The sequence below is a fragment of the Equus quagga genome, chromosome 7 (assembly GCF_021613505.1).
Source record: "Equus quagga isolate Etosha38 chromosome 7, UCLA_HA_Equagga_1.0, whole genome shotgun sequence".
Classification (NCBI taxonomy): domain Eukaryota; kingdom Metazoa; phylum Chordata; class Mammalia; order Perissodactyla; family Equidae; genus Equus; species Equus quagga.
The window spans coordinates 133,100,800-133,110,220 of NC_060273.1; the positions used below are offsets into that span (position 1 = coordinate 133,100,800).

A 9,421-nucleotide genomic window follows, 5' to 3' on the forward strand; every position below is an offset into this window, starting at 1 on the left:
ACAAGATTGTAACCTATCAATAACTCAATAAAAAAAAAATTACTCCCCTTTTATAGAAATTACATGCAAGAGCAGAAAGAAACTATACCACAATGTTGGCAGCACTTATTACTTGGTGATGAGTATGAGTCTGCTAGGTTCAAACAGGGAAACATCAAGAAGCTGAGACCAGCTCCCTGACTTAACCTAGGACCACAGCCATGGACCACAGTAGGGAGAGAGCGAGCAGACGGGCCAGTCATCGAGAACAATCCTACAGGTTCACTCTGCAACACTCCCCTCGTGTGGACAGGCCATACAGTCTAAGACTTCCTGCTTACTGGATTAAGATGAATCACTGGCAAGGTGATCTTGGATTTGGAGGCTGAGTGGCACATGCTGACTGATCATATCATTTCGACAGGATTATTTCAATTGTGTTGTGCAGTTTAGTTGTGACAGTTAATGGATTACGCAAACACATAAATATGTAACACAAAACTTTTGTGTTAATACAAACAGTAATAACACACAAGTTTTGTGTTAATACTTTTCTCTGCCTTAGTAAATTTAATATAAGTTACATAATGTAATATGCTTGGCGATTACAGATCTTTCAGTATCACAATTAAGTGTATAAACTCTGACAGCAGGCAAATTAAATGTACTCTAAGCTTTAAAATATTAGTCTGTAAAAATGAAAACAAACAAACAAACAAATAAAACCAGTGCTCTCTTCAGGGTTATTTTGAAAAGTCAGTGAGATATGCACAGAAAATGCCTGGCATATGGTAAACAGTCAATGATTATTACTGAACAGCAAATTCCACTGTTTGTGTATATAACTTCTCTTTGAATTTTCCACTGCTAGTTTTGAGAAGGTTGCTCCTAATGGTAAAGAGCTAAAAAATGTAAAGAGCAAACCTGCTGGTAGGCATATACTTTCCACTAAAAAAATTAAATTATATGGTAAGGGTCAATGTACCAATACAACCCTGTTAGAATAAAACAGCCTTCTGGGTAAGAGCAAAAAGCAGCAAGACTAATAGTAGGTCTGTTCCTTTTTGCCAAGTACTCTTTCCTGAAGTTAAAACATAAAAGAACTGAGGGAGAGAGGAAGTTCTGGATCTGCCTACAGGAAACCAAGCACGTTTTAAAGCAGTCAGTAACAAAAACTGAATACAAGCTAGAGCCTCACACTAGCAGACCCCTGACAGCCATGACTTCTGTTGGAAGAACATTAAAGAAGTTGACAGACTGACAAATTCAAATTTGCCTGGCCCAAGATAATCTCATCCACTCCTGAAAAATCTTCTAATGCCTAGCATAGTTGCAAAAAATGAAAAATTGGAATTCTCAGTGTACACAACAAAGATGGAAGTGAAAACTGGTGTGCTTGGCAATACCTACTAAAATTTTAAATGTTCAAACAACACATTTTGACCCAGTAATGCCACTTCTATGAATTACTTTCCCACAGGTATATAAACACACATAAAAGAACGCTCACTGAAATAATAAAATTACAAACCAACCATATTATTCTTTAACAGGAGAAACAATGTTATATTCATCTAATGGATTACCACATAGTCACTGAAATGTGGTCCTTCCAAATATACTTCTTTGGCAAGACCCCCCAATATATACTGTTAAGATTTAAAAATTTTAACAAGGCTGGCATAGGGGCCGGCCCCATGGTGAGTAGTTAAATTCGTGTGCTCTGCTGCAGTGGCCCAAGGTTTCAACGGTTCGGAACCTGGATGCAGACATGGCACCACTAGTCCGGCCACGCTGAGGCAGCATCCCACATGCCACAACTAGAAGGACCCACAACTAAAAATACACAACTATGTACCAGGGGGTTCTGGGGAGAAAAAGGAAAAATAAAATCTTAAAAAAAAAAAAAAAAAAGGCTGGCATACACTCACCATTCTTTGTACCAGTGTCACAAGTTGGAAAAACATTAGGAGGGTACACGAGGATCCATCAGAATAACGTAGGGAGCCCCTCTTCTCAAATTACAAATGCCCTCTACCTTCCCCTCCAAAATCATGTTAATAACAGCAGCATTTGATACGTCAATATTTGGAGTAAAGTCAGAGCCTCTACTATTGAAGCAAGAGAAGAACTGGGTACTTTTCAAACCCACCATGAGATAAAACATATAAAAGTAAAGAACTTTTAATGAAAATAATTGACTCATGGAAGTTCTCAATTGACTTCCATTTAAGCAATCTGCCAGATTAACAGCAGCTTTCCAGGTCCTTGTAAAACCCAGCTGCTGAAGCCCCATGGCACACAGAGTGCTGCCTGTCAGCAGGCCCCTCCAGAGCATGCCTGCCCAGCTCCGCTCCACCAGTGGAGGTGTGCATCCCGACAGTTGGTGTGCTAGCTCTGAAACCTATTTATACCTGTGACCATAATGAAACATCTTTTTTTAAAAGTAATTTTACTGGGATTATAATGGTTTATAACATTGTGTAATTTCCGGTGTACATTACTGTTTATCAATTCCTGAATACACTTCATCGTGTTGCCCCCAGTAGTCTAATTTTTATCCATCACCATACACAGATGCCCCTTTGTCCCTTTTGCCCACCCTCCAACCCCCTTCCCCTCTGGTAAGCACTAATCTGTTCTCTTTATCCATGTATTTGTTATTAATGAAGCATCTTAATCCATTGCATAAACTGATACAAAGTCATTCTTCCACTGAAAACTTTAAGTTGAACACCCTGAAAAGATTCAAAAATTGCTGTAATTAAGTGTACACAAGGCAAATATTAAAAACAAGGGGGAAAACAGCAAAAATCTAAGGTCCCCTACTTAAGTTGTTTTACAGACAAGTTTTTCTTTCCATGTTAAAAGAAAGTGAAACTAGAAATGGTATCCTATGTATTACATAAGGAAGACAGAGAATAAGGAACTGAAAGAAAAGGCAGTGGTCCTAAATTAATATCATTCGTTAATGCCCCATTTTAACCACCCTTGATTAACAACTACCAGTGACCCTGGTTTCACTGGATAGGAAAGCTTTTACTGTAATCATTAACATTATTTCAAAAGCATTTATAAGTGGCTAAGAAAATTTCCCCCCTCACAATTCAACATGAAATGGATGACGAAAATTCCTATGGAAATGGTCTGTGATATCCAAGGACAACTCAGTTACAAACAGAATCAGCAAAATCTTAACACAGTAACTTACCTACAGTGGCTCTAATCAGAGGAGAGGAGTCACCAATATTGTTTAAACATTCACTCTTAATAAAGTCTGTCACACCATTCGGGAAGTTCTGAAAATGAGCCTTCACATTATTCTTTAAAATGAGACCACTCAGTGATCTTGTGGGTTCATCTGTAATAAAAAACAATAGTACTGAGCTTTAAAGTAATTTTCATTTCAAAATGTACCAGGAAAGTAACATAAAAATATTTATATTCAAAAATTGATTGCAACATTCCAATAATTTTGCTATAACCAGGAAAAAATATCATAAATAATTATTGAAAGATTAGCCCCATGATTTATAGCTCAGGGTTTCTCAACCTTGGCACTATTGACATTTTGGCCAGAAAATTCTTTGTTGGGGGCTGTCTTCTGCACTGTAAGATGTTCAGCAGGATCAGTGGCCATAGATGCCAGTATCACCTCTCCAGGTTTTGACAAACAAAAATGTTTCCAGATGATGTCAAATGTCGGGGTAGGGGGAGGTCGGTGGCAGAAAAATAGCACCTGGTTGAGAACCACTGATTTAGTTTAAGAGTTAATTTAGTTTATATATGGTCACTGTACTCAAGCTTTATTGGAACCTGATATAAACATCAAATTATAGATCTGAAAGTATTAGTCACTAAAAATATCCTAGTAAAAAAATGAAGTGGACAAAGAACATATGGGATCACCTTTACATACAAATAACTGCCGTTCATTTATATCATGTTTTTCACTTGCCTCTGCGCTAAAAAAAAAAAAAAGGGTAAAACAATGTAAAAGCTTCCAGAAGTATTTTAAAAACAGAATTTACTTGAAAAAAAAAATTAATCCATAGACAGTGTTAACAAATTTTCAAGAAGCAATTTAATACTAGCAGAAAACGACGCTTTACCAACAATTGAGCAGTAGTTAACACCTTCTGGATGCTCGTGAGGCACTAAATGCTGCAGAGTGCTTTCCAAGTAGTCTGCATTTAATCCTCACAACCTCATGAGGCAGGAATTACCACCCCCACTGCACAAGTGAAGAAAGAGGACTCTGCCCAAGTCACATGAGGCTACTCAGTGGGGAAGCCAAAATATCACCCTCAGAGTCTTACTCCAGAGCCTACACACAGCATTGCCCTGCTCAGGGCTGGAAGACATGATGAACCGGAGTGCCTGAATACGCTACGACGGCACTCGTGTTTCACATACCTTATTAAAAAATAAAATACCCCAAGCTTGTTCTAGTTGGTAGTGTGCTCCCAAAGTCTGACCAGCATTGAAATCTTCAAGGGGGAAGCACACGGAGAGCCAAAAAGATAGTTAAGTTTCTTTGCATGTAACCCCCTTCGAGCCATCAAAGCAACACAGCCTAAGAGCCTTTGTCACCATCCCACTTCTTTCCCCTTTCAGTTACAACCAATTCCAATGAGTGACTTAAAATGAAACAAAAACAATTCTAAACTCTCCTGAAAATTTAAAAGTGCCATAAAATAAATTAATAGCCAGATAGTTAACTTCCTTAAACAATAAACTTTTTTGTCTTAAGTTAACCCTTAATAATTCAGTCATGTAATTTGTTTTACATAGCATGTGTATTTGTTCAAAGAAACGCATTGTATTGTTTTTACAGTAAAAGTTACAAAATGAAGAGTTTCAATAAATCACAACAGGAGGTAAAATGATTTAAAATTAAAAATATAAAATATTTTATATTAAAATTCTTATTTTAATTAAAATTAAAAATACCCTTTGTCCAAAATCCATTTTAAAAAGCCATCAATTAACCACTTCCTCTTTATAAAAAAGCAAGGTTTTCCTTCACGGGGTCTCAATTTGCTCATCTGTAAAGTGAGGGAATTAGCCGAGCTGACCTCTGAGGTTTCTTCCAGAGCTAAAATTTCACTCCACGATTCACTGTGAACAAATTCACGTGAGGAATGATAAAAAGATGACTAAACAAACATTTTCATTTTAAGATGTTCCTTATGTTTATTCTCTAATATGGATGCCACAACGCTAATAGTTTTCTGATAGAAAACTAGATGTACAGCAAACTTCTACCCAAACAAGTAAACACAAGAAGAAACATCAAGTCTTATACAAACGTAAAGCTCCTACTTTGACCGTGAGAAATCGTGATTAATGAACAAAAGAAATACATTTCAGTCAGGGTCAAGAACACCTGAACAAAATGCTTTCCAATATTTTGTGGTTTTGTAATTAAGGGGTCCTTCTGGAGGCATTTATACCCAACTCTCTTGCTGCTATTTGAATTATGCTTGTTTGCTTTTTAAAATATTTCTGACAAATCCTTATATCCCAAGAAAACTTTTAAAAAAAAGCCTAATATTGTCACAATCTTAATATTTGTAATTTAGGATTGAGGACATGACAGAGTAGACAGCTTGGTAAAAACAAGCTTAAAATGCTCAAGTAAAACAATTACAGTTTAGAAACATTCATTTACTAAAGATTTAAGTTCTTTGAAAACATAGCACTGATTTATTACAAACTACTATGTGGGAAAAAGAAAATTTCGGTACTAAAAAATAATGTATCATAAGTATATTTATCAAACTAGGAATATTTTGCTTGTTTGTTTTGGTGAGGAAGATTGGGCCTGAGCTGACATCTGTTGCCAGTCTTCCTTTTTGCTTGAGGAAGATGGTTGCTGCACTAACATCCGTGGCAGTCTGCCTCTATTTTATGTAGGACACTGCCACAGTGTGGCTTGACTAGCTGTGCAAGGTCCACATCCAGGATCCGAACCTACGAACCCCAGGCTACTGAAGCAGAACTTAATCACTATGCCAGCAGGCCGGCCCCAAAACTAGGAATATTAATTGCTGAATTTAAAGACATGCTGAAGGAATTTCTAGTTTCTTAAAACCTAGATCTACAAAGTTTTAAATTACACCCCTCAAGAACAAATTAAAATCCCTAAAATTAACTAGAAAATTATTTGAAAATAATTCAAAATAAATCACTATACTGTGTATGGATTATCAGAATCTGAATAAATACAAGATTAGTGAGATTTTACTAGACACTAAGGCCGTTAATCAGCTAGAGCCTGCAGCTGAAACCTTACAGATGCTCTGGCGTCCTAACACAGGCGTTTTACAGCTGAAAGAGCAAGAGAGGTGGGCTGGCCCCATGGTTAAGTTCTAGCGCTCCGCTTTGGCGGTCCAGAGCCTCGATGGTTTGGATCCTGGGCGCGGACATGGCACTGCTCATCAGGCCATGTTGAGGCGGCATCCCACGTGCCACAACCAGAAGGACCTACAACCAGAATATATAACTACATACTGGGGGGCTTTCGGGAAAAGAACAAGGAAAAGAAAAAAAAGAAAAAACCCAAACCCAAGAAGATTGTAAATAGATGTTAGCTCAGGTGCCAATCTTAAAAAAAAAGAAAAAGAGCAAGAGAGGTGAAATGAGCGTCTCAGTCTCAGACTTATTTCCCAACTCCAAGTGAACTGCACTAGGCTTCTGCTTTCTGCTAAGCAATGCTTTCATTTAGAGGCCAGGGGGCTGCTCAGTAAGTATCTGAGTGCTCTTTATGTGTCCAGCACTGTTCCAGGAAGGGAATACTCAACTCCACGAAGAACACCCCTAATGCAGGCTCCATGAGGGCAGAGATGCTCATGGACTTTGCCCACTTCTATTGCCCCTGACCTGCGAACTGCCTGGCAAAGAAGCAGTGCTCAATAAATATTCGTGAAATGAATAAATCTGGTGGGACACACTACATGTATTAGAAACAAACGACCACGTCATTTAAAAATCACACTAGTTTTCAGGTTGTAAGTTGTCCTAGAAGAAATTTAAATTTAAAATTGATGTAGAAAAACAGTTAATGAAAAAGTTTCATGTATACTGTTAGTTTTTAAAAAGTTGCAAGAGTCTACGAATAGAATGTTCCTACTTTTCATTAAATTGTGAAATAGTTTATAGCCATAGAAAATGCGTAGAATTAATCAAAAGATTAACAGTAATTCTCTCTAGGCAATGGGATTATAAGTGATTTTTCACTTTGGTTATACTAACTTTCAACTGTTTTCTATGAACACACACATATTCACTTAGTAAATCCTGTATTCCAACTGTGTATTAAAAGAAATCAACCTTCAAGACATTCATGTACAAGGACTGAAGCAAGACGCTAAAGCAGACTTTGCAACACTTTTCATTTGAAAAGAATGAGGGAAATTATTATAAAAACACCAAATTAACAACTGAATGCTTATTAAATATCCAAATGCTTCAAGTGGCAGTAACTCATCTCTGCTCACTGCACATCTGTAAAGGAGTTACTGCAAAATGAAATCCTCTGAAAGGAATAACACCCAGCACATTTTAACAGGTCTTAAAGACACTTTTAAGTGGTTATCAACACAAATCCTACTTACCTTCAGATTTTAATTTTGTAAGAACAAAAATCAGGTAGTTGTTAAAATCTGGATACTGATTGAGTTGTTCCAGTTTCTAGAACAAACAGTAGTTAAGGAAACTTCTCAGTGTAATCTAAGGAAGAGATTAAGCATTTTTAATATAAAGTCAAGAATCCTTTTTGTGCTATTTTTAGGCTTGCATTTTTTTTTTACTAAGAATAAAGTTATCTTACTAAAACCATCAATACACTATTTCAAGAACACACCAGTGGTTATATTAAAACCTCTTAGGAGCTTAATGGCTGAAATATTAAACTTAGTCTTATCAATATATTCAATACAACATAAGCCAAGTTCCACCTTCAGCATGCTCAACACAGCAAAAAACCTTTTAAAAATAGAATTCCTTTGATTTATTCAAACTTTAAAAACTCTAACTAAAAAGGTATTTAAGTACAAAATAATGACAAAAATTTAAAAGCATTCCAAAGACATGAAAACCAGTCTTTCAGAGTTAAAGATTCAGGGAAATTAACTTTATACAATGGCTTTTTAACTTAAAAAATAAAAGTGTTTTTATTAGACTCGTTTGCTCTTCAGAGTTCAAGAAATTAAAATGCCATTTATGCACAAGTCTATGCATCAAATCTTACTAGACGAAGTCAGTATTATGAAATTACTGCACTGCAATAATTCTACAATTGTTTGCCCTCACTGAGACTGAACATCTCCAGTGACACAAATCTGCAGGTCCTTCATTCTGCTGGCAGGCAACAGGGACAGGATGCTCTCCTATATTTCTCCACACCCTCTTAACCTCTAATATGCTGTTTAACAACACCTCTAATTGTTTTTTATTAGACACAAATATTCAACTGTTTTTACTCAATGGATCTACGTCTTAAAAACTGAAGCCATGATACAAAATCTAGGTACACTGTATTAGCTATTCATTACATACTAGATTAGCCTCAGTGTTCAGTGGTCAGAATGTAAGTTAACTAGCAAAATACATTCTCCAGAAAAATTTCAAAGTCTAACTACCTTCTTCGACCAAGAAAAACCCAGTGATTTCTTTCTTCCTCTAGGGAATGGCCAAGATTAATGGCATGCTGATATGCCAATATATTTTTCATAAATATTTCCTGACAAGGTTTACTTTCTTTTTCTTACACCTTAAGCTATCTACCCATACTATTATAATGGTATTTCATAAAGGGCTCAAGCATATACAAAAACAATAATTAAATACCTTCTTTCCTAAGGAGACACAAAAAAACAAGGTCATCATTAGGCACTTTGAAAATATAAAGCAGTGCGTATTTTTAAATACTGTTGGCCTCTACCCACTGAAATTTAATTTGTTCCTTACGCAGAGGGCATGCTATGCCCCAGGCACAGAGAATCAACTGTAAATTTGATTGCTAGCCCAAGCACAGCGGCAGGCATGTAAAACGTATTCAGTCAATAGTACTAAAACAAGAAATTATGATATATAGCACTGTAGAAGGAATTACGATATGGTTTTGGGTTTGGCTAACTTAAAAAATAACTGTGTCACACAGTACCCACAATTCCTCAAATATCAACTCCTAGAGCTATGACAACACAAATTAATACAGAGGCATAGCAGGGTTTCAGATACTAGCTCCAATACAGCCCCAAACTACAGTCCTTTCCTCGGTTACAGCAGTGTTCAAACCAAAGGGCTTAAAAAAATCCAAGCAGACATACATTCTCCCCTCCATGTTTAAATGAGCAGTATTCTGTTAACCAAGAAGCTAAGTACTTAATCACCCACTGAATGTTTGGAGTTACAGCAGCGCAATACTCATTCCAAA

The 9,421-nt window shown here is 36.6% G+C and overlaps 1 protein-coding gene across 4 annotated transcripts in view; it reads right to left on the reverse strand.

Moving 5' to 3' along the window:
• TNPO1 (transportin 1) overlaps positions 1-9,421 on the reverse strand; it is a 90,023-nt gene that overhangs the window by 47,155 nt on the left and 33,447 nt on the right. For all 4 annotated transcript variants that reach the window (XM_046668655.1, XM_046668654.1, XM_046668656.1 and 1 more), the window contains 2 exons: positions 7,599-7,674; positions 3,191-3,340 (listed from right to left, as the gene is read on the reverse strand). In XM_046668655.1, the coding sequence (XP_046524611.1) occupies positions 3,191-3,340; positions 7,599-7,674 (226 nt within the window). The remainder of the gene's footprint in view (positions 1-3,190; positions 3,341-7,598; positions 7,675-9,421) is intronic.